We start from the raw sequence: 26,266 nt of genomic DNA on the forward strand, positions 1-26,266 counted from the left end.
CCCACTGCTGTTTCCACCACCGTTTAGTATCAAGAGCAACACAGGGGTGAGGAAGGTGCCCAGAAGTGCCAGCTAGCCTTGAGACCCAGAGCAACGGCATGAAGTGGAAAGGAACAAGGAAAACGCCCAGAAGTGGCAGCTGGCTGTCCTTGGAATCCATGGAAAGTGGAAGCTCTAAGCTGCCCCACCTTGGCCCTTTCATCCTCTGAAAGAAAAACAAACACGTCCAACTACTCTCCCTAACAAAGTCAGTACTTCTCAATTTGCCTCCCTCAGTGCAGCCTCTAGGTTCTCTGCAGTCATCTTCCAGCATCTTTCGTCTGTCATGATGTGCTATCTTAACAATCGCCAGTGTTCCAGCTCCCTTAGAAAATCTTAAGGCCTTTTTTGCTTTTCACCTCCATTTCTTCAAGTGTCTCTCACCGCAGCTTTTTAATTACACTACTTTCCAGCTTGACTTACACACAATGTTTTTACTTCCCTCCCAACCTCTTAGCCCATCATTAGAAGTGTAGACTCCTGCTTAAAGTTTCTGGTTTTTTCACTTAACTGTCATGTTCCAAGGCTGAACCTTTGACCGTCCTGTGCAAAACTTCCAGAACATTCCCTAGTACTTTTAACCTTCATGTGAGCTTTTGAGCCTCTAAAGCAAAAGCTATTGTTGGACAAGTTTTAACAGGAAACCCAAACTCAAAATGTTTGAAAGGCCTATTCTCAGGGGCAAATACTGATTTCCTGTTACGTTCATATCATTTGAGGAATCTACCACTACATCATTATGATGTTTTTTCAAAAGGTATGAGCAATTTTAATTGACTCAAAAGTGCCAGGTGCCCCATTGGCCTTTGTGCTTTGACATTCTCCCTGTTCACTACTGGCAGCTGATTTACCATGCATTCCCTTTTCCTGTTAAAAGCACTACTGTGGGGAAAAAGTCCACTTTGAAGCTATTCTAATGGAAGGAGCAAGACACTAATTGCATGGACTTCAGAATTGCATTAGGCTAAATGAAACTACAGGGTTGACAAAGAGGGAATAGAATTATACTGGAGGCTTTTGGAACAAATGGTGATTCAATTAACGATGCTAACATATAAAAGCTTTCAATAGAATAGAAGGAAGATAGGAAAGGCAAATATCAGATCGCATGATATACAGAATGAAAGGGGGAAAAGTATAATATACAAGTATACTTTTGATACAATAATGATAAAAAATCCTCCAACATATTCACAGAACCCTGTCCAAAAAAAATAGGCAATGTCAAAATGATACAACGGCACACAGCAAATGTAGTTGTTCTGTCCTCCTTAAACTTACATTTCATTTGCAAACAGCCTGATCCCGTTTTGCAAAGCCAAAACGCTTTCACCTGATCTCTTATAGCCATTGGCATGAGGCAACAGTTTCTAAACTTGATGCAGCCTTGCTTTGGCTTTTAGGGGGAAGTGTGACAGAGACCAAAAGAGGATGCCATAGGACAGAGCAGAGAACCTTTCTTTAGCTCAGTGGGCCAGATCCTTATCAGGACTGGTCTCATGGGCCAAATTTGACAGGTGGGTGACACCATCTGCCAATTAAATGACATAAATATGATGTCACATGATCGACAGGTGGGCCTTTAAAAATCCCTTAGGCAGCTTTGCAACTCTCCTTCTACTCCCCATTTAAACCCCTAATTCCGGATGTTAGGGTGAGCATGGGGAGCTTTGCAAAGGCTTTAAAGCAACCCCTGTGTTCCTCCTTGAGTGTCAAAAAAATAGAAGACAGGCCTAAATGTACATTCCCAATATTGAATGTAACTTCATTGTACTCAAGGTGGTGCCAGGTGAATGTGGCTTAGGCCCCAAAGTACTTGGCAGATAACAGGAATCCACACCTACTTTGCAGTTGGCTGCGGTTTTTATGGATTGGCCTTGCTGGCCTCCTTCTGGGCCCCACCTGTAGAGCGACATCAGTGATGAATTGCATTTTGCATATAATAGGTTGTCAAGACAGCGCCACACCCTGAGGACATTTTACATGCATACTTACTGTATTTTTAACAGGGCAGTGGAGGTTAATATTATTTTTCCATCCAGGTATATTTGTGTAACATTAAATATCACTCACTGCACGGCAAAGTATTGTTCTAATTAACCAAAACTGAGCAAAAGAAATAATGTAGTAAAACTGCAGCTGTGGGGCTACTTGGCTAGTGCAATTTCTACTTAGAAAAATAAGCTGCTGTCTCCTGAAGAGTGACTTTCAAAATAACCTAAAGAAAAAGGACAGCGCTTTCGTCTCACAGGTATTAATGATGGAACATGATAGTAAGCTCTGATCTATCACATCAGAAGCAGCCAGCCTGGAAGAGAAAAGGAATGAAAATACAAGAGGCACTAAAAGAAAGCAAGGGAGGTCACTAAAATAGTGTCGCTTTGGCAGTCACCTGGGATGCATCAGAGGAAAAAAGCATAGATCTTGGAAATCTTCCATTACTGTATCTTGAGATACAGAAAAAGTACTCTTTTAATGCACAAAATGCATATGGAACACACACAAACATACAACAAAAAGCAAATCTATCAGCACTGATCCAATTTACCCAATTACGGCAAGGAGCAAGAACTGTGTTATTCCCTTGTAATTTTTTTGGTTGATGTAGCTAGGAGGTTTGCCAAGCCAAAATAAACTAAAATATTTAGCCTAATATATGTTGCATTTTGGATTCTTATTTGTAAACCACAACACATTCTATGTAAATCAAGGTTCATCTGAAGCACCGCTCTCAATATCCAGTTTCCTGGGGAAAACACCACCAAATTTCAGTGAGATAGCACCACTAATGAACTATGTTACGGTTACATTTTCAACATATCCATCCTCAGCTGGGAGGCATTTCATCTGCAACACAGAAGATGATCTCACTCTCTACACACATACGTAACTATGTACAAACTGATACTGGATTGCAGAAAAAATAAAGTTCCCCAAGATCAAACAGATGGTTCTTTCTGGTTCAGTCCATTAGCAGGAAGGATGTACTCCTCCAGTTGCTGGACTGCTAAAACTGTATGCCATCTGAGCAAATATTTACAAATGCAGCAAAGGAACTGTTGCTCAAGCATTTATGTAAAAGCTACTAATCGTCATGATGGCTCTACAGAATCTGCATTTTCAGGGGCCCCATGCCTCAGTGTACCAGTTTCTGGAGATCAACAGTTGGAGAAGGCTATTGCCTTCATGTCCTGCTTGTGAGCTTTCCAGTAGCACCTGGCTGAACACCTGGGAAGCAGGATGAGAACCTCTCCACTCACACCAGTGCAACTGTGAAGGTCAGCAGTGTTACAAAAGTTACTTGTTTCTAACAGAACAACCAAGTTGTTGAGGGGCTGGGGCGGGCAGGCAGAAATTGCTTGGGGGATGTATAGGAACTGTGGGCCACTGGTTAGTTACCCGTGGTAGATTTTAAAATATGGCATTTTTCATTTGTTTTCACACATGTTCAGACTAGGTTAGCAATTTCTTTCCACCATTTGTCTATATGCCACCATAAACTTTGTCATTTTAGAGTGAAAAGAGAAACCTTGCTTAAATTGTGTGGACATTTTGCTTACAGCTTTTGACACATTGCTTAAAGCTTTCTACAGAATGACCTTCCGATTCTTTCCACTCAGCATACATTTCAGCTATTTCTCACATGGAAACTACTTTTCTAATTACCTGCATTGACAAAAGGAGCTTTTATTATGGACACAGGAGGAAACCTGGGATATGATTATGTTTGATTAAGCTTCACTATGACTGAAGCTGATTGTTTGACAGCTACCTAAAATTCTGAAAGCAGAGGTCAGAAATGTGAATGCATAAACTAATATCTACTAAAGTCTGACTGGTTCCATGCTGCAGCCCTATAGCACTACCAGGCAGTACTGGAAATAGATCTAAAAGGAGATTCCACACAGTATTTAACATTGTGTTATACCATCCAGGAATGTCTTTTACCATGGTCAATATCCATTATGTTTATTCACAGGCAAGTCCTGTTCAGCAAAGGTTCTTTTCAATGATAATTAAAAGCTTCCTGCTTGGGGTTGTAGCCATTTTATTGCTTCATATTCAGTGGTGGCTGAAGGATTAGTGAATTGCCCCTTAATTTCCTCATCTGTAAGCTTCCTTTCATTTTTAAAAATAGTGAAATAGAAAACAGGAAGCTTCGGGTAAAGATGAAGTAGCCCTGAAAGATGTCAAAAGCAATTGTCTACATTAGACAGGCTGGCAATCCAATTGTGTTTTTATTGCCACTCCCCCAACTGAAAAAACCCTTGGGAAACAGAAAAAAGTTACTGGAATACATTGACCTAATGATATTCATTTGAATTCTTCATAAAACAGAGGGGCAACATAGAAGCAACCTATACAAGGCACTTTTGAGACACACAAATAGGATATAAGGCAATATTCTGTAAAGGTAAATTGCTACAATTCTCAGATTGTGACTTCATTTGAAATTATGAGTATGCCACATAGCTCTGTGGATGTCTTGCAGACAAATCGACCACATTATAATATCTAAAATCTTTTTCATGAATACCCAGACATAAAGCCAATCAGAAATTCGCATGTGCTCATGCAACAGCTGGCAGCATGGTAATGAGCAGTGCACACGCACACAAAGGGAAACATGAATGCGCAGATAGCAACACGTAGCCTGTAGCATATTCCTTAACAATAGTGTTTATTATTAAGTCTAGATGGAAAACCATGGGTCTCTGCCCTTTTTATAGATATCTTCCAAAACCAAGCTTGTTTCATTAAAAGAAAAGTTATGCCAATATTTTTTTCCTTTGTTTGTTTTAGCAGAACACAGTCTAAAGAACCTCATTAAGAGAGGATACATTTCACTTTGGTAGTCGTATAATAAGGGCAGAGTGCACATCATCAGTGAAGAGATGGATGACATTTTCTCCATGCATGGCATAATTCCTCCATCTGAAGCAGCAGCACGCAAAGGCAGTAAGGCTTGGAATGGAATGTGCCTCCAAAATGCAGCACATTGTGGGGCTGAACCCCATCTCACCTGGACTTGTCTGAAAGGTTACGTTCGAGCTGATAGTATCATTCCCTTTGAGAAAAACCCGCACTATGTACTTCTCCCCAGGAGTCAGGTCAACCAGCTCCAGAAAGCCTTTAGCAGGGGAAGATTTCACTGTTTTGTTACCTGAGAAACAGAAACTTCATATCAAAGGCAGCTAGCAGGAAATGCAGATTACTCTGTAGGCAAACATCCCTAATGCCAGGTCCAGCTACTGACTCGACACATGTCCCTGCCGATGACACCACTGACTAACACAGAGTGAACACCCAGAGTTTCTGGCACCATCAGTTCAAAGTTGAAGGGCTCGTTTACAGAAGCTCACTCCACTTGTATGTAGGAGAATTATATTTTCCAGACTCCGTTTAATCTAACGGAGCACCTGCTTTGGCATCGTAAGACAGCCAGCAACCAGATGGAAGCTTATCACATTACTGGTTCAGCGATTTTGCATAAAACTAGAGGGGGGGGGCAGAAAAAGAGGGAAGACTTTGTACAGCCATCTCTGGGAAATTCTCACTTGGAACAGAAAGCGACTGGCATAGGCTTTTTGCAACTCGCAAGTGCCAGATGTGCCGAATCAGTAACAACAGCAACTCTTTCTCTGGCAGCATGCTTCTGATGCATTAGAACTGCCTTTTCTGAATTAACCTCAACACATTTTGCAAAAGATGTAGAAAAAGTCACTTCTAAACTCTTATTAAGAGCATGCACACAGATCACAACATCAAATTATATTAAAGGTACACTGCTAAAAGCATTCAAACATAAAGTGAATAAAAAAGAACCCTGTTTGCAAACTCCAATGTAGATACCCTATGAAACTGCAAGTATTCCAATACTTCAGGAGTTTTGGAAGTGCTTGGATGCTGTGTTAACTTAACCTTAGCAAATCATTAGGCATGGAAGTCCCTAATCGGCAATGTTACAGACGTGTATGAATCTACAAATATACTTTTGCTAGCAATGGCTAGGTTAATGAGAGCACCAAGCCTGAGAATTGAAATCACTGGAGTCCTTTAAAGAAAATCTAAGCAGCTGGTTTTGACAAACCTAATTTATCAAAGTACTACAAAACTGGAAGCATGAGAAGCTTCCCAAAGAAAAGAAGATTCACTTTCCCACTCTGTGACAATGCAGCAGCCAGCTGAGTGGAATACACAGGAATCCTCCAAATCATATCCACACAATGGGTGTTACATTGACTGCTTACTATTTAATCATGCTAGATGCAAATTCTTAAAGGGTCAGTTCTTGATTACTTAATTTAAAAATCTAAACACAATACTGTATTGATAATTTTATGGAACCAACACCTAGAACAGGACTTGGCCCAGCAAACTAAAACCAAGGAAAGCAGGTCTAGGGCACATATATAACTTGCCCCCAAAGCTATATGGCTGACATTCAATGTTTAATTCTTTGACCAGCACATAACTACTTAAAAACTGCAGGTAGCATGTAAGCAGGAAGTAGAGTGAAGTATGAATGGCTTGAAAGCAAAAATTATGTAGATAACTAATTATAAATCTCCAACTAAAACAAAATGTGATCATTACTATTAACCCCCACATTATTTGCTATAGAGGGGATCTATAGATTTTTGTATCTATTTCTGCTTCTTTCTATGGCACTTACAGCCATCACAGATTCACTTAGGGCAGTATTTTTTAAAAAGCAGGTCCTTTTTAGGATGTGTTATTCTGAATCCTCCACTGAAAGGAGACGGCAGTTATTGTGTTTAAGAGAACAGCAACATAAAACACAGTGTCAATATAATCTGAAGGACAAGTTAAATGCCATGCCGTTGGTTCCCCCCCCCCCCAAAAAAAAAATCCTCCATGCACAAATTAAGCAGTACAATTAGTTACACTATAATGAACATTGCATGAAAGGTCCATTAAACCTCTGAGAGATGACAGAATCTCTGGTGACATTAAGGACCCTGCAGAATTCTCGAGCTCCCAATGCTTACTGTTGATATACTCAACCACAAACTCAGTTTCAGGATCAAATGTGTGGTTCCAGGTGATGTTTGCCCAGTTACTGTTAGGTGAAGCTTTTACATCCCAGATAGGCTGCTTTGCACCACCAGCTGGTGAACAGGTTAGAACAGAGGTTAGTAAACTGGATTATGAACAGAGAGATGCATTCTAACTGCATGCCCAGATTTAAATGAATTGTTTTCCTTAGAAGGAAATGAAGGCATCCTCCTCCTCCCCACCCCCACCAGGTATAGCACACAACGGACTGTGGATGCTTCAACATTACCTCACATAACATAACACAAACAAAAAAACATTGCAAAGCCATTTCAATTCATACGTCACTTTAGTAATGAGAAGAACTTTTTGGGGGGTATATCTAAATATATCCTTTGAAACAGCAAGGTTTGCATATAAATTACATATTAAAATGTACACCTGGAGATATATGCCCATGCTAATACTCTCTTCGGCCATAGCCATTCTCTAGTGCAGCCTTGAACAACCTGGTACCCCCTAGATGCTTTGAACTATTACCAAAGGTGATGGGAGTTGTAGTCCAAAACATCTAGAGGGCACCAGGTTGGTGAAGGTTGTCGTTGCACCAGCAAATTGAGAGGTACAACATTTTCAAAATGGCCAAGGATAGAGACATCAATCTTTCTGCCAAATTATCTTGGAAGCAGGATAATGGCCCAAGATAGACGTCATGTGTCCATACATCTATAAGAGTACAAATCACCTTAGGAATTTTAGTGCCACAACAGGGCAGGGTCAACTCAGCTGCCTAATTCTTACAGGGCAGTGCAGAAGGTTACGTTCCCAGCCCTTATGCCAATACCTACTTTGCAGGATTATAGAAATCCCACATAGCAGCTCCTGATGGTCTACATAACTAGACAGGCAGATATTTATTAATGATGATCTGCTTCAACATTGCACCAAACCAAGGTGAAATTCATTGCCAATTCTCACTGTTTTAAAATTGAGAAAATACTGGAAAGCAAAATGTTCTTGTCACTATTCTGGATAGTGGGTAACAGAATTAGCTGGTTTTAGGTCAAGTTAGTTTGTGACAACATCAGTTTAACTGGCTTCAATCCATTAGTTTAGAAACTCTGACTATTGCATTAAGCTTCAAGTCTATACATACTTACCTGGGAGTAAGTCCCACTGAATTCAGTTGGAGTAAGTCCCATTGAACTCAGTGGGACTTACTTCTGAATAGACACGCAGATAATTGTTCTGTTAGTTATTATAACATGATAAAGTGAAAACAATTCAATATATCTTTGACATGAGAACACATTCATCAACAATAAATACAGCCACTTTATGACTTAGAAAATGACAGTTTCCTCCTCAGCTATACTTTTACGTCTTTACAAAAAGCTATTTCTAACAATAACAGTTCAGTTTTTAAAATGTCTATAATTTCATATCTTGATCCATCAATTACCACTGCATGCTCATTCATGCAACATTTAGTTTTGAGCCACAGCTGAGAAATCCTTGCATCAATAAATTGCAAGCCAGGCACCAAGTTCATATGCCTATGCTTGGAATGTACATGAGCATTCCCATTGACTCCAATGAGACTCCATGCATGCAAGAAATTTGAAGCTGGGCTTAATCAGAACTACTTGAGTTTGCTTTAACTTCTCTTCAGGAGTATAAATTTACTGCAAACCATGAGATACTACATGTCTGTTTTTAAAGTGGCTAAGCAAAATGAGGCATTGTGCCCCAGTGGTCAGTCAAATACCTTTTTCTGGATGTGTTCCTATTTCAGATTGAGGTATTTATATGCAGTAGATGTGGACTTGGTTAAATATCTGTTCCAGTAAGTTTGACACATGTTGCATTTTTCATACAGGGCAACCAAATATTTGCATAGTGAACGTTTGGATGTGCACATCATTTGTTGGTAGGGACCTAGCAAGATCTCTCTGCAGCAGCCCTAAGAAGCAGTTCTCTTATGTAAAGATTTTCTTTTTAACACTGAAAAGAATCATATGGTATTTGCCAAGTCCCATAATGAAACAGATGCATTAATTAATGCAACCACTGCTTTTACTACATTGTAGGGATGACAGCCGATTTAGCCCACTATATTTTGTTATAGTGTATTTGCTGTACCTGCTTATCCTAGCCTACAGATAGCAAGGAAAACTCTTGTGTTATACATGTGCATAAACAAAGCTGACCTGTCTCTCTGAAGAACAAATTAATCTAAAGTAACTTTATCACGGCAACATACTGAGACCTTGAATGCACAACCCAAGGATTACTTTTCATTTGCTGCTAATCTTTTATCACAGCACTGAGAAACTCTACGTGTTGGATGGTTTTCAAAGCAACAAACCTTGATGTTAAGCCTGAATTACAGGCTTAAAAAACCCCCTGACAAGATCCAGGTATGGATTGGACGACTAATAGAAAAGGAAAGATGAAAACACAGTACCAGAATCCTCTACTGGGATACCTATTGTGCTAGCAATAATTGTGGTGATGGCTGCTTCTGTGGTGGTTGGAGCTTCTGTGGTGGTTGGAGCTTCGGTAGTGGTTGGAGCTTCTGTGGTCGTGGTTGTGGTGGTAGCTTCTGTGGTGGTTGTGATAGTAGTAGCTTCTGTGGTGGTGGTGGTGGTGGCCACAATGGTAGTAGGGCTGATGGTTGTTGGAGAGATTACAACTGGGAGAAGGAAGTGTAAAAACTACATTTTGAAAAGTATTTATATTTTCCAGTTCTTTGGTTTTGTCATTCCCTGAAGCTAGGCGCGCATGCAAGATATGGCAAAGTGGATCAAGACACACACACACACAAACAAACAAACAAACACAAAACATACAATTCAGGGGCAAAAAGAACGAAGCCATCTGCAAAGAGGACAACAAAGCCTGAGTTTCGCTTTCTTTCCTTGGCACACTTTTGACTAACAACAGTTAATACAATTCAGCTGCAGAGTGGGCAGGTGTGGGAGAGTCCTGGAATCCATCAAATAAAGGTGCATGCAAAACCTTCTGTAGGCAAGTGCACTGTAAACATATGGGCAAAGCAGCAGAAAGTGGGAGGCATTGGCTTAAAACAAATACTTGCCCAGAAACATGCTATTTGTTTTTAGGTTCCATTCACTGACTGAACAGAATGCTTCTCTTGGTTGTGAGAGCATTAGGGCACTCCAGCCCCTGCGGACAGCAGATAGAGGCTTAACTGGATTAAAAAGCAAGAAAATGCATACATATCTCCGTGAGATAACGTGAGAATGGGCCCGACTCCTCAAAATGAAGCAACTTGCATGATACAGCAAGTAAAGTTTTCCTCCCTCGACACTGAAATAGGAAACTTCAAGAAACAATGCAGAACAAGAAACTGTAATTCAGCCTTTTAACGTTAAGAGTAAGACATGTGGAAACCACAAACAATGAACTTAACTTCTAAGTGGTTTTCACCATTCTAAAGCTACTATGTTTAAAACATAGCTATTTTAAGACTCAGTAGGTTGCCAAATAATGCATCTAAAGAAAATACACAATACAGTTTCACATGTGAATGCATTTATAATGTGATCCTGTATATATCTGGGCCTTAGTCCCATGTAAACAGATCACAGCTTTAGCTCATGAACATGTGTTTGCTTTTCCAACATATAGAAGAAATAAATACAAATAGCCTTTATGTATCCTCTTGAATACTTCTGATATTTCCTATGGTGGCTTCCTGCTTCTGGAATGCTCTCCCCAGGGAGTTCACCTGCAACCTTCGTTACCTATCTTTAGTGGCCAGGCAAAAACGCTCCTATTCTCCCAAGTCTTTGGCTAATTAAACAATCTATGGCCTTTTAAAGTGTGTATGGGGTAGTTATTCTTTTTGTTTGTTATTATGGTATGTATTTTTGTGTTTTTATATTGTAACCCACCCTGTGATCTTTGGATGAAGGGCGGTATAGAAATTTTATAAATAATAGTAATAAGAGTAAGAACTCTAATACAGGTGGGACTTAGCTCAGGGTTAAAATACTAAAGGGACGCAGGTGGCACTGTGGGTTAAACCACAGTGCCTAGGGCTTGCCGATCAGAAGGTCAGCAGTTTGAATCCCCGCGACGGGGTGAGCTCCCGTTGCTCGGTCCCTGCTCCTGCCAACCTAGCGGTTTGAAAGCACAAAGTGCAAGTAGATAAATAGGTACCACTCTGGCGGGAAGGTAAATGGCATTTCCGTGCACTGCTCTGGTTCACCAGAAGCGGCTTAGTCATGCTGGTCACATGACTCGGAAGCTATACGTCGGCTCCCTCAGCCAATAAAGTGAGATGAGCGCCGCAACCCCAGAGTCGTCCGCGACTGGACCTAATGGTCAGGGGTCCCTTTACCTAAAATACTAAAGTAGGGAAGGGAAGAAGATTGTCCCATTTCTGCCAAATCAAAAGGTTTTCCATATTCTTCAAAAGCACTAGGTTTTGATAATTTTTTGGCAGGAAGCATATTGTGCTAAATGGGCCATCGGCAAGGTAAATCCTATTCTCTTAAAAATGACAGAATTTGGCCTTAAGCAGGCAAGTCACCTTTAAACAGACAATTAGATTTTAAAACTCTTAGCAAAATAGAATGATCCAATTTGTTGTGGACCAGGCAGAGCAAAAATTAAATTAACACTGCACACCCTGAACTGTAGCGAAGGCATTTCTCAGTTGACAGCTTTCTGACAATAGAATTTTGTGCAGATCATACATTTTCCCTACTTTTAAGCTCTGAAGCAACATGAAATACTTATCACACAGATTCTCACACCTTGCAAATTATTTATTTTAGATGAGGTTGGACTGCAAATTGAAGCCCATTCCCACACTCCAATCCCCACATTGTGTTAGTTAAAAAAAACCAACAACCCTAGTTTTTGTAGAACCACACACACATGCTGTAAAATACATATACCACTAGAAATAAGTGTAATGTTAGTCTGTAGATAAGGAACAGTTTTAAGCTGGTCTGCTTACTACAGCATCAGTGCTGTATACTTGCTCTGTCTGTTTAAGATTTTTGGCAGAGCCAGCTGAAAATGGAATTTAAGGCATTTTTAGTCTTGCCTGAATTCTCCCGGGGGGTCAGGACCTGAATCCCAAAAAGGATATGAATGGGAAGAGAAATAGTGCTTTTGGTTAAGAACATTGTAAATGGACTCTTTGTTAGTGAATCCTAGATGAAATAAGATGGTCTGGGTTAAGACCAGAGGTCAGGCTACATTATGAAAATGGACCTTCCTAACTGCAGAAAGTCTGACTAGCCGTTTTGGCTTTGTTATATTGCTCTCTCTGCAAAATGTCTCTGAAAACCCTTGGCTGGTTTGCTGTAATACAGATTGCTTCTGAAATTTAAACACATGGTAGAAAGTAGCTCAGCTACTGGGTACCGCTCTACCTATAAAACTTGCTGCACACTTTGATGGCTTTTGTTTGTCTGTTTTTGTAAAAATTAATATCAGAATATTTAACGCTGGAGCTTTAAATATAGCCCACTTAGTGATCTAATCCTACAGAATACTAGGGTTTTGTCACTCTCATAATGTGGAAAGATCACAGCTGCAAGCTTCAATCAACTAACCCAGGGATGTGAAATCAGCTAAAGCTTTAATGACCAACTAAAAATCTGCACAATTAATCAGCTAGGCCAACAAGTAACAGAAATCTCACATGGGGAGTCCTGAATGCTTCAATAATGTGCAACATACCATTTCTCTCCTCCCTTCGCTAATTTGGACTAAACAGAATTTGCTTCCCCCCATCCTCATTCCAGTTTGTATCTGGGAGGCAAACTATAGCTTCCAAGGAACAAACCGCTAACAGTGCTCGATTGAAATCAGTGGGCAGGATTCACCTAACCAACCCCATCAGCAGAAGCCCTGTGTAACGACTTCCACTTGCACAATGGGGCTTCCTCCTCCCTTCCAAAGTACCCCCCCCCAAAAAAAATTGGTTGGGGTTTTTACCTCAGAAGAAACCCCAGAATAGTGCCTCGGGGGAGAAGACCAGGCAGGGGGGAGAGGGAGCCCGACTGCACATCAAATTCCACTCAGTATGTCTTTTAAACCTAGATCTTGCATAAAACTGATAGGCTGTGAACTTAAGGTTTTCCCCTAAGCCATTTTGTTTCTGATGACTTGCTGCAATCGGGAAAATTCCATATTCTCAATTTCCTGTTTTTAAAAAATGAACGCCAAATTGGTGGGCTTTTAATTCTAAACAGTGTAACGTAGCTTTCATTTGTTACACTTCCAAACTCTCCACACATGACTGAAAGTGTCCTTTTCCTTCACCCCAAGCCTGACTTCCCAGTCACAAGAAGCCAAACAAGGCTTTAAATCTTGAAGATTTCATTGTTGTTAACAGTCTTGCCATCTCTCAGAGTTCACTATATATAATGAGTTGGCTTAAGTGCCCCTTTTATCATCTGGCTTTCGACCTCCTCTGGGTCCATGAGGGTCAGACGCTTGATATTCTCCAACAGAGTGAGGGTTGGAGAATTACTCCAGCATTAAAACGAAAACACACGTTCTCATGAATTTCTATAACAAATGAGGTTTGGAGTGAAAGATTAATTAAATACCCTTGAGATAATCACAAAAGCCGTCTGGACTACAAATGGCTCCCCTGCTGCAGAAGAAGCACTTGCAGGTTCACCAAGGTGGACACACATATGGTTTTTTGTCTTTGAAGGAGCTTGAACAAAAGATGCATGACACCAAAAGAGAACCAGTACATAAAATCAGAGACCAATGAAAATCATCACACTATACAGGTAATCTTCCTGCTGCTTTTGTCCAACAACATAATAGGTGTAAAAGAAATGAAGACACCAAGCAGCCAACAACACTATCTATATTGCAGGATATTCATGATAAACCAAGTGTTCAATTCAACATCACAGCAGATGCCACAGTGATAGCATTTCATACCTTCATGCAAAAGCACAGCAAATGCAATAAAGTCACTTTAAAGTGTGTAAGATTTGTCAAACAACACTGAAGAAAAACCCAGAGAAAGTGCATTATATAACCAAGGAACTCAAGCTTAGGAAAACTAGCATGTATACTTTATAGAATATGACAGAGGGAAAGTGGAAGAGTCTGAGTTCTCTTAGGGCCTTTCTGCACTTACCGTTATAGTGGTAGAGTTGTTAGGTTTGGGGCACTTTTTGGCTACACAAGATTGGCATTATTCAGCTAGTATTCTGGAATAATGTACTAAAGAAGCTGCCTTTTCTCGTGAGGCCAAACAAACAAACAAACAAATATTCTGACTCGGGAAAGATCCAAAATGGATCTTTGTGTGACATGTGAACAAGCATCGTCCTATTTTCTGTGTGGAGGGTTGGTGGTTGTTGTTTGGGAGGAATCTGTTTCCCAACACTTCCATCTGATGGGTGCAAGCAGTTCAGAGGAGAGCTTTGGCCAATGCAGAGTCCAAGTCAAAGTACTGTTCTGACAGCAATCATTAGCTGCATGCAAAATTTCATTGCAGCAACTAGGTTTGCAGTAGCTCAGGCAGACACGTAATTCCTCTTCTAGTCTCCTAGACAACCACAAAATCACAATTCTGGAATACTAGGCATTAAATACCCTGCCCTGAAAAAGAAATCCCGGAAAGGGCTGCCCATGTCCAGAATGCCAATATTTTCTGGCTGAAGGAACATGAAGGTGTGACTACAGCCATGGAACAATTCTCACTTCAGGTACTTTTTTGTGGAGAAAAAACCAGCCCTTAATCTTTATTAGGAATCAGATTTGTTACTCAGCTCTCTTCCTGAAGCTTCTGATTTCACTCACCATTTAAAACTGTACTCTGCTTTTCACCTGGCATGTCTCCTTAGATGCAAAAAAGTTATTTCCTGCAATTCCTAGAACTTTCTGTGGCCTAAGGTGCCATTATGTAGCTGATGTTCACCAGAGCTACTCTTCTTTAACTGGGTCCAACAGCAGTAACACAAAGTACTTAGTAGAAAAAGCAGGTCCACCAAAATTATTATCTTGGGGTAGCACAACTGCATTGTATAGCACAACTACGGCAACCATTGCTGAATGTTTACTTTAAAAGAGGGTGGGGAATCAAGCCCTGTTGTCATAAAGATAAAGCTGCAAAAAAATGTCCAATCTTTGGGCTTCATGTTTGGATGGATATGAAATTAGATTAACAGATGCTGGCAGGTTCCCTGCTGTGGCAGTAGGAAGAGAAAGACCTAAACTGGCCAGATGGAGGAAGATGGAAGCAAAGGGTAGCACTGGAGAGTGGTTGCGTGGGTTTGGTCCTAATCCTAATAAAGGTATTCCTTCATTTGCTTCTGAATATTAAACACATGACAGAAAGAAGCTCAGCTGCTGGGTACTGAAGGGCGAAGGAGGGGACTGGCTTCTCATTTGAAATCCAACCCTTTAATGAGAGTGCACTGCGGGCTTAAAGATAAAGGGAGCCTTTGATCAGAAGCAGAGCCTTGCTGCATATGGGGAGTGACAAAGACATACTGTGAAGGGCAATGGACACTTGGGCAGCCATCTAAGGGAGTTGTGCAAGCACACAGTGTGTGGTACTGGAAGCAACATCTGAGCCATAACCCTCCTTGTGTCACAATGAGGACTTCAGGACTTTGAAGTCCTGTCCCTCTTCTAACGCACCTGGGTAACGTAACCGTTATCAACCCACAGGGGAGAGGGGAACTTTGAAAACATACTAAAAGGAAAAATCTGATTTTAAGATAGATCCCACTAAGGTGACTATTTTGGCAGCAGAACGCTGCATAAAAGACAATGTCCATTCAGCCACTTTAAGGTCCCAACAGATAGTCATGGCCAGGTATTTCAGCTGTTTTTTAAGGACATCAAATGTGGGTTTGGTTTTGAAGGTGCTGTCAGCTGAAACCACTGGCTCGCTTGCCTTTGACTATCAAAACCTGATGCTTAATACATCCATCTGTCATTTGCTTAAACCTGCATTTGTAGCTGTATGATAAAACTGTGTCCCTGGAATGCTGGAATAACGTTGAATTTCTGTCCATCTATCCTATTAAGGGTCCATAAATTAGCCTTGCTGAACCTGGTGATTTATATATATGTTTACTACAATTCCCATCAGGTCCTGTCAGTAGAGCATCAGGTTTAGGAAGGGTGTCATGGAGCAAGTTTGCTATCCAGTGCTCTAACCACTATTGTGCACAATTTACCCTTCAGCAAGGATTAACTTTGGCAAGGAGTGACAAGCATTTGCTGGAACCGTGCACTTCCCTTGATGCCAGTGATGCAGCTAAACCAAGTGCACTAGAGGCAGGCTTTTCTTACACAATTTATAGAACAGCATGTCTGGGTTTATTGCCTTGGTATGTTCCGTGAGACTGTTAAATTGCTATGGTGTAAGAGTCAGTGAAAGCAGGCTGAAAGACACAGATGTGCAGCTTTCTAACTGATTAGCTAAAAGTAAATGAAACCAAGAGACCCTCACTAAGTAATGATTTTCCCCAGAGTAAAGGGCTCCACTTATCTTCATAGTCTCAACCTCTATACCCAGATACAAATGCTGCCTGCTTTCATTAGCAGAGACGAGAACACAGAATTTGAGGCTCTGCCTAATTAAATTCAGCGTATTATTACTGACCCTGCTTCGACAAATATACAGGCTGAACGGGGAAGGTGGGGAATCTGTATGCAGAAAGAGATACATATCTATATTTCACAGAGATCTATTGCATTCATACTGATTACCCAAACTTCAATTTGATGCAAAGGAGGACAATGTTCATGTACCTAGAATAGCTGGACTGAAGAAGGAATTTTAACAGGTGCAGGTCGTTAGGGAGGGGTAAGAAAAGCTGTACCTGATGAGCCTCTTCAATACAAGTTATTTCATACAGGAGTTCTGACCTTTATATACAGTCAATCTATCTGTGATGGATAAGAGGAAGGGAAAATCAAGACAACACGCTGAGGCTTAAAAGCTGCAGAAATGCAAGGAGCAAAGTCTGAGAGCAAGGTTGTTCTAGATAATTGGAGGATGACCTCTATTTGCCAGAACAGCAAGCAATAGGTACACACAGCACAATTTCCTTTGGTAGTGAGATAACCACATATATTCCTTATTTAAACCAATACACATGGTACTCAATGTGTTAATAACTTCTAATTCAGCAGGTTTTGCTTTGTTTTTTTGTCCAGTCCCCTTAAAAATTAAATGTAGCACCTTAAAGGCTCAAGGTAGAAATGTTTCCCTACTAGATGCTGAACATTTCCAGTTTTCAATGTTGAACAGGCATTCATTCATTTACTTTTATCCTACTAAAGTGAAATAACTGCTAGAAAGGCATGGAACTCAGTTGAAATTTCTCCATCACTAATAGTGTAATCTCTATGTATGTTTACTCAGAAGGGAGTTCAATGACACATGCTCCCTGGCAAATGTGTCTAGTGCTGCATCTTTAAAAGTACACTTCTAGAGCCCTGGTACTGCCATGCACAAAGGAAACAACTAGACACACACGTACTATTATTTAATTATTCAAAGAAGATTCTAATGGGCTGTTAACAAGAACTGCCTTCCCAGAGTGTGTGTACAGCACTTGCAGGCTTGGGAAGGCTGGATGAATATTTTATAAACACTGATGGGGAGCCAAACCTATTTCCAGGAGAGTTTTCCCTTGCTTTGGCAATGTGAGGAAATTGAAAGAGAAATAACCCATTAATTTGCTCCAAGTCTAACGACTGCAAAACAAACAAACAAATAAATAAATAAATATGCAGACATGTAGTCATTCAGTAAGTGATATAAGTGCCAAATTGAATGAACCACAAATGTGAGGACTGAAATATGGTTCTGCTGAAAAGCTAATCATCTTAGGCTTGTATCAATATAGCACTAAGTAACCATCCCTCCGGCGTAAGGATTTATGCTTGCACAACAGGACTTTCTGCCCCTCTGTACCCTCTCCAAATATGCTCCAGAGAGTGGGGGAACCTGCAGGAAAGATTTAGGGGCCATGCATGGAGAGGTGAGAGAAAGTCCTGTTGTCCGTGTAAATCCTTGTGCTGGCTGGCTGGTTACTTAGCGTGACATTGAATACAAGCCAATATCCTCATGTCAATCTCTACCCTTGATTTTGAAGCATATATCTCCCATTTCTGCATATGGGGAAAGACTAGCAAATTCTTTATTTTCTACCAGTGGACATCCAGTCTTTTTCTTCTTGACAAAGAAATTTGTCAAGAGCTTGCTTTATAAACTTGGTGGAGTTTATAAAGCAACAGCCCAAATAATGTGCTACCCAGTCCTATTCCACAGAAACCAGTGGCTGATGCTTCTTAGGCACAGAACCAAAAATTCTAAAACTTATTCTTTCAAGAGTCAGATCTTTCTGTGATTTTAGTTGTAACTTCTTACACATTAGCAAAACTGCCTCTCTCTAGCAGAAGAGCCAGAATCAATCACTTATGGACTAGTTGTACTGCATAACAAAAAACAAATTGATCCAGATTTATCCTTAGCAAATGAAATTACAATCCTTTAAATCAGGGTTGCAGGAGAGCAAGGAAGACAACTCTAATAAACCACTTTCTTTCATCAGAGCACACTGCTGGATTCCTAAGTGTGTGTGAGGAATGTCAAATCCTTCCCTGTCCCTAATGTAAACCTTATGCCTAGCTCATACAGTGGCTAATATCACATCATAAAGAAAACATGGAACTAAGAGCCTTTTGCTCATAGTGCACATGTCAACATTCATAGGATCTTGGCAACCACACATGCATTTACTCTGTAGGAGCTGCAAAACACCACTCATAAGAGCTGATAATTTTAATGTATGCCGTGCTAGATTGGCATCCTTTTAAACCAAATTGGACAGGCCCTTTTTATGTAGGCCATGCAACTGTTTTCACACTGTGGTCCAGCAACCCCTGAAGTTTCAGTCCATCTAAATGTACAGCTTTGTTCTATTCAGTTTGTACATCAGTACAAAATATGCTAGACTAAAGGGCAACTGTCAGCTTTAGAGTCTGAGTAAAAGGCTTTTTTGTTTTGACATTGCACAGAATATTGCTCTGGTTCTATCAATTTTATGTCTCCTAAATTGTCAGACTGGGGTTTCTTGACACTTTCCAGTTTTGATTGTTAATATTATTAGATCTCATGATTCTAGTCTGAATTCCGCTACACAGTAGTTCTTCTGGAAAGCATAACAAAAACCTTACGATTCCCTTTCCAAGGTGGGATGTGTCTGACTTCAAGCAGTAAAAATCTGTCTGCTATTTGCACAACAAAACATGGGTCAGGGTGAAGCCAAAGCTGGCCTATATAATGCTACATTCATACATGCTCAAATAGAGCCTAGATTAGATTCAGGTATTATTGGTGCTGTTCAGGGATGAGTTTGGTTAACATCAGAGGTCCACAAATACAGTAATCACAATTTACTAGCGGCAAATTTGAGGAGGGTTGTAGCTCAATCATTGAACATCTACCTTGCATTCAGAATGTCCCTGGTTCAATACAAGATCTTTCCAGGTAGGGCTTTGGAAAATCCTTGCCTCAAACCCTGGAGAGCCATTGCCAATCAGTGCAGGCAGTACTGAGCTAGATGGACCAATGGTCTGACTCAGTATAAGGCAACTTCCTATGTTATTATTGGTTGTCAAGCTCCAGGACCAACTCAGCAATAGAGGCAAATGAGTCAACTCCATGGAGTTTCAAGATCTCAAGGGTGCCAGCCTCAGCCATGTCTGAGAGAGAGACAGAGAGAAAGAGAGAGACAGACAGAGAGGGGTGCTGCCCATGTTTTAAAATGAGGTTCACAGTTGCAGCTTGCAGCTAGATTACATCCCCTGTATTTCAAGGTTCTTCTGAGCTCTATCAACTTTACATGGCTCGATTATAATTATAATAGGGAGGAGTAATGAATGCAAAAAATGTATTCTGATCCAAAAATGTATATTGATCCAATTTAAAAGCATGATCTGATGCACATTTACTCACAAGGAAGCCCTGCCAAGCCCAACCCAAAATGTGTGGGCACTTGGTTATCCTAGAGCAGAAATATAATTTTGGTTCTTTAATGATCAAGAATAGATCAATCTGCTACCCGTTGTATTGCTGGGAATAAAAATACAGTTAAAAAGGTAGGAGGGAGGATCTATACATAAGGAAAGTAAGTTTGCAAAGTAATATCAATTAAATAGTTACAACAAAATATGGCAGGGGAAAGCATCAGCAGGAAATACAGCCCAAACCCTACTAAAATATTCAAATCCAATGCAAACAAAGACTTTAGATGGGGCAAGAAGGCTAGAGAGTGAATTATTTCTCTCTCATCCTGTGAATGTAGCAGCTTCTGTAAGCTCAACGGGAGGGTGAAGCCTTTTCTTGCCTAGGATTCAACTAACCCCAGAATACCAAGGGCACCAAAATGCATTCTCATTTCCCAGGGTTCTGTATTTGTGACTCCTGCCAACTGAGATTTCCCAAGCCAAAAGGGGACTGTTTTTATTATTGCGGTGAACAAACTTTGAGTGCTGGGGACACAAGGGTTCAGGGACACTCTTTGGTTCTCCACAAGCTGGGCTACAGAAAGCTCCTTACACCTGCAATCTGATCAGCAGACACTCTCTGGCATCTGCTGTCAAAAGAAATTTGGTGCTGCCCTTTTGCCTGTCAGCCAGACAACCCCTGGAAAATAATGGGGGGGGGATTGCTTTGTGTCTGACTAACATTCTCAGGAGAACAAAACAACTCCCACCTCCAGTTGTGACCAAAGGCAAATGTGGACCTTTCTATGATGCAACTGAAAAATGGATGCTGTTCTAGAGAGACACATTTCCAAAACTAGGGCACTTTTAGACAAATTTTTATAGTGGAAAACAATAGCTGCTCTCAGGTTATAGGTTAGGGTGCTATAATGAACATAACTTTGAAATGCAACCTGGTGAGGATCTTTTCTTCTTTTTAAAAATGCCTCTTCCATGTTATAGACTGTTGTTAACACTAGGATCTAGAGTAGGGAGAGGCAACCTGATGTCTTTTCCGTGGAAAAGCACCCTGGTCCACTCATGGAGCCATTCTCCTACGGATGCTTCACCTTCTGGTTGGTCACTGTAAGAACAGGATGCTGGACTAGATGGGTCCTTGGCCTGATCCAGCAAGCTTTTCTTATGCTCTTAACACATGTAGCTTGAAGGAATGGGGCAAGCAGAGGATGGGGCCTCTGGCCTGCATGTATGCAGAAGATTGAATCTTTCATTCACAGACAGCCTTCAGTTCTTCCCTTTGCGCATAAACACATGCAACTTCTCTGTATCTCAGTGTTGTTAAGTGGTAGCAACAGCAACAAAAAATGCAGAAGCCTATCATGCATACATGCGCAGCAGCAGCAGCAGCAGCAATAGCAGCTCAAACATTATGGTCAACCCTTTCAATGGACCCATTCCCTACATCAGAAAGAGTAGGCTATCTGCCAATGCATCTGTCTTTACATTCTCTCCCCCATTGAAAGGGTTAACTTGGTGCATGCTTATATAATGCCAGCGCTCCCAAGAGACAAGCCTTCAGCTCACACTGCCCCATCATGCCTGTGTAGTCTGCCAGCTTGGTACAGTACCTGAGGTTGGAAGAACTTCAGAGTGTGCAGCGCCAAACACAGGGAAGGGGAACATGAGGAAAGAAGGGAAAGAGAGAACACAGGAATATATAAAACCACAGCACAAACATGGTACATAAACATGGCAGGCGGAGGCTGTAATAAAGAGAAGGTGTGTTAGTCCTCCATATCCCACGGCTACCCCCAGCCAATCTTTACCATAAATGACAATCCAAACCAACGCAGGGAGACACAGCTGATTTGGTTTCCTTCACTGTATCTTCATTTCTTGTTCCACAGTTTGTGGTTTTAAATTCAACCAAATGGGTCTTTCGCATCCTGTCAACTTCCATTTGAGTCCCCTAAATGTCAGGACAAATTCTATTCTACTGCAACTTGGCTGCAAGCTCATTATCGATTCTTAGACACTTATGATGGATGAGACAATAGGCAATGCAAATAACCACAGGAATACTGTATTTCATTTGCACCCCCTGGCTCAAATAACGTCTGCGAGAAATGGAAGCTGTGGCTTGGATCTTTATTTCCATTTATAAATGCCTCCCCTGCATCGGTAGGAGAAAAGAAAATTGGCAAGGCTCCCTCTAGGCAACATGCTTTTGTGCAATTCCAAATGCTTAGCTGCGTATTGCAGAGTGTCTGATGGGCCTAAACGTTCTGCCTACGGAGACTGCTCAACATTCATTAATAATCTGAGTGGTACACATCTCCGCTATTATTTGAAGATCCTGTAAAACCTCACTCATGAGATTCCACTGCGGGACAATTCCCTTGACCCACAAGATCACTACAGTATTTATGAAATCTTTGCTGAATTCCAGTTGTGTTGCCACATACACTGAGGCAGTCTTGCATTACCAACACCACATGCAGAAGTCAATGTAGTTTTGGGTTTCGCACACTGCTTTGAATACTCACAAAACAACAATAATCACAGTATGAAGAATCTTCTGCATCTGGTGGCAGTCTGCACACTGTCACTTTAACACATGACAGCTATGACAGCTATGGGTAGAGTTCAGCATGCAAATGAAAGAGGACCTTGGCTACTAGAATGCTACCAGGAGGGTGTTTTTCTTTTTCTTTTTTAAGCATAAAGCCACAGTTCACCACCTCTGTTGTTCAAACTGTTCAGTAAGTTCCATTAAATGTTGCAGGGCCTACAGAGCTCTGACTCTCTTTGGCAAAGCAAGTATACTTGGGTATCTTGGAAAGATAAGCAAAGGTTTGGGAGAAAGAAAGAGTAGTTTTGAGTATATCAGATCTTTTCAGAATATCATTATTTTATATGAGTGTGTGTGTGTGTGTGTGTGTGTGTGTGTGTGTGTAGTTGTTGTTTTAAAGCAAAAGCCTGGGAGACACTGGACTCAATTACTGTGATGCAAACAGCATCAGCAATAGAGTAATTGCCTCAATTCAGACATAACAGTAATTCATGGTTTGTCATTATGAGAATTAGCCAAGTAGGCTTGCTTGTTCCTCCTTCCCCTTCCTTTCTCCACTGAACACAAGGGGAGCAGATTTGAAGCTTTTACTTCAAATTTGTGCTAAACCATACGTTTTCATTTCATCTAAATGTGGCAAGCTATGGTTTATGGAACCCATAATTTACAATAAAACTAGGATCTCAAATGAGAATCTAGCTGTGGTTTGGTATCCCAATTTGATTGTAAACAATGGTTTGCATGCAACAGTTTGCCACATTCTGTTGAAATGACAAACCATGGTTTGCTGCAAATCAGAAGGAAAAAATTCTAATTCACAGCTCCCCAGATTTCTTCTACAGAAATTGTTACAAGAAAGCCTTTTTAGACTGCTGTGATTGCTCTTGGGCTAATTCAAATTACCAGCAACATAACAAATGCATAGCTGCTATACAACAAATCCAGGAAAAATGTGTCTAGAAATAAGATTCTGAACCGTTATTTAAATTCTCCACTCTTCCTCAAAGCAGCTTTGCAAATTCTAAGAAAAATCCAAATTTAGTGCAGGAAGCACCTTCAGAGTTCAAAAGTTGCAGTGCATTCACTAGCTATTGTCAACCAGAACATTATCCCCCCCCCCTTAATACAGTATGGGAAGAAATATCTGATAACATTATCAGCAAGTGCTATATATAACATACCCGGAACCTGCCCACATATAGAAATATGGGAAGCGATTCATTTTTAAAATGTGCATTCAGGGAAATACTTTTCCCACATATTGCCATTCAGGAGATAAAAAGCAAGGGCTCATTAAATAATGTGAGAGACTGAGCTGAATTTGGGGGTCTTTCTGGAAACGTTACAGAATGTTAAGAGTCAGCTTTGTTTTGCACTCACTTCCCAGAGGGCTACTGAACTTTCACTCAGCTTGACGGATATTTCACAAAGAGTATTTTATCCTATTACAAGTCTGCTAGTTGTGGCATTTTCCTACGGAGGGTCGTTTGTTGATTACAGCAGTGATGGGAAAGGCTGTGCATCTCTAGCTCATTTCTTGCAGTTTTCAGGAGGCTATTGGATGCCTCTGTTTTATACGTTTCTCTATCAGTAAGAAGTATTTAAGCCTGATTAATAGTATATCAAGTTGCAGAGAAGTTCTTACGTTGTGCAAGCTGATCGCCTTACAGAAAAATGAATTATTATTACGAAAGCTAACAAAGGATATACAATTTCTATTAAAAGTATTCACATTCTGTCTTCTTTCTTTCAAATGCACATAACTGCTTAATTTTGTAACAAAGCACATTCCCATAACTCTCCAACAGTTGGGAGATTTTGTTGGTCTTCATTCCCTGGCATACACAACAGTAAAGGCTATTACCATGTAGGAAACCTTTTCCCTAGAAAGTACCATTTCCTTAGAAATAATTGTAGAACATATTGTAGATTATCCTCTAAAAACTTCTACATCACAGTCTTAATTGTACTCTAATATCTCATTGCAAAAATACTTGTCTTCTGGGCAGTGCAGTTCTGTCCTGGGGAGGCGGGGAACAGACTGCATGGCAGAGCAACTGTTGTATCCACAGCCCTGTCAGAATCTGCCCAAAGTCACTCAATGAATTTTATTGCCAAGCCCTTATTGAAGTCAACAACTGGCAGCCTTGTCTAATACCCCTAAGAACTTTTGCTAGCCTTAATAAAAAAAACTCTTTCTCTCTTTTTGCTTCTCTCAGAATGGATGGGTATTTTGATCAAGCAGCATCATTGGTTAAACAAAATGGCCCCCTCACCGCATTTATTTTGTAAGCAGTGCAACAGGAGAGGTGGTGTCTTCTGGACAGAGGGTCATGAAGGGCAGAAAAATAACGGACTTACCCGAGGTAGCAAACAAAGCTCTTCCCAGCAGGCTGCTGGCAGCCATTTTCTTCTGCCAGAATCTATCTGGGAACGACAGTAGGTGATGACAAAGTGTCATTCCCACGAGACTTCTGGGATGAAAATGGCGACTGCTATACCAAAGTACTGCATTATCACGTAAGGTTGTTTTCATATGGGTTCTAGTAAAAGAAAAGGTGATCTTCCAACCAGAGACCACTGGAAATAATTCTATTCTACTGCTGTGAAACTGCCAAAGAAAAGGGAGTAAGCAAAGGGAGATGCCATGGTGCCAGGGGTGTGCCTACTAACCCCAAGTGGCCTGGGTGTTTCCTAAAAGGCTAGAAAAGGCCAGGAAGGAGATAAAACCTGCAAGGGGCTTTTAGGGGCAAGGAACCTAGTTTGGGAGTGGGGTTAGTCTGGAACCTGGCTGGAAGCTAGGAGACACCGAATGTGGAGTGTTGGTGGTGTTGGAGTCATGGGGTTCTGTTCAAACCCTTTGCCCTCTTGAGTTGTTGTTTTAAGCTTGCATCAGTACAGCCTGCTTGCCCAAAAGCCAGTTCTTCTCTACTTGTTTAGTGCAAATTTGGTATACCCTAACCTGAAAAACATGTCAAGTTTCAAAAAAGGGAGAAAATTATACTTAATGGACCTGTGAGTGGGCAGATACATAGCGAGCCAATCAACACAACATACAAGAAGCTGGAAGCTAATGTCAGTAAAATAAAAACTTGAGAGCTGCTTAAAATCTGAAATTATTATGGCAAGCAAGGTGGTGGTGGTGAAAATGATTGCCTATCAAGCAATTGTTTTCCTGATTTACAGTCTAGCTCTTATTGCATTGAAAGAATGGCAATCTATTACAAATAAGTACATTGAAAGGTAAAAATAAACCTCAAGTAAAGCAATCTACTTTGCAAAAGACCCAGCAGTGCCAAACACAAACAGTTACTGGCATGTTAGTCAACTTTGAAACCTGTTAATATTGGATAAAATCATGTCGCAAACATATATTTGAGAATCAGAAAGTGAGAGAGAGAGATGTAGACAGAGCGAATGAATTACTATTATTGCCGTAAAAACTTGAATGGGTTAAAAAAATGATGATTAATTTTAAAATCTAAAAACTTAATTTATTATTTATTAAATTGGTATACCACTCCATACACACAGGTATTTAGATGAAAAATAACTAAATTATAAATACTAAGTTTCTCATAATCATCTAGTTTGACATTAAGTAATGAGGCTACAGGCATGCTTGTCCACCCTTGAATTTATCAA

The 26,266-nt window shown here is 40.6% G+C and overlaps 1 protein-coding gene across 22 annotated transcripts in view; it reads right to left on the reverse strand.

Moving 5' to 3' along the window:
* The window catches only part of NFASC (neurofascin), a 176,394-nt gene that overhangs the window by 16,103 nt on the left and 134,025 nt on the right, over positions 1-26,266 (reverse strand). For 7 of the 22 annotated variants that reach the window (XM_083508770.1, XM_083508768.1, XM_083508754.1 and 4 more), the window contains 5 exons: positions 24,983-25,048; positions 21,678-21,692; positions 9,527-9,754; positions 6,984-7,172; positions 5,063-5,203 (listed from right to left, as the gene is read on the reverse strand). The exons of 11 other annotated variants lie outside the window; for them this stretch is intronic. In XM_083508770.1, coding sequence (XP_083364896.1) covers positions 5,063-5,203; positions 6,984-7,172; positions 9,527-9,754; positions 21,678-21,692; positions 24,983-25,048 — 639 coding nt within the window. The remainder of the gene's footprint in view (positions 1-5,062; positions 5,204-6,983; positions 7,173-9,526; positions 9,755-21,677; positions 21,693-24,982; positions 25,049-26,266) is intronic. 4 more of the 22 variants (XM_083508773.1, XM_083508763.1, XM_083508766.1 and 1 more) reach the window with 3 other exon arrangements.

Source organism: Podarcis liolepis, assembly GCF_965112155.1.
Source record: "Podarcis liolepis genome assembly, chromosome: 6".
Taxonomy (NCBI): Eukaryota; Metazoa; Chordata; class Lepidosauria; order Squamata; family Lacertidae; genus Podarcis; species Podarcis liolepis.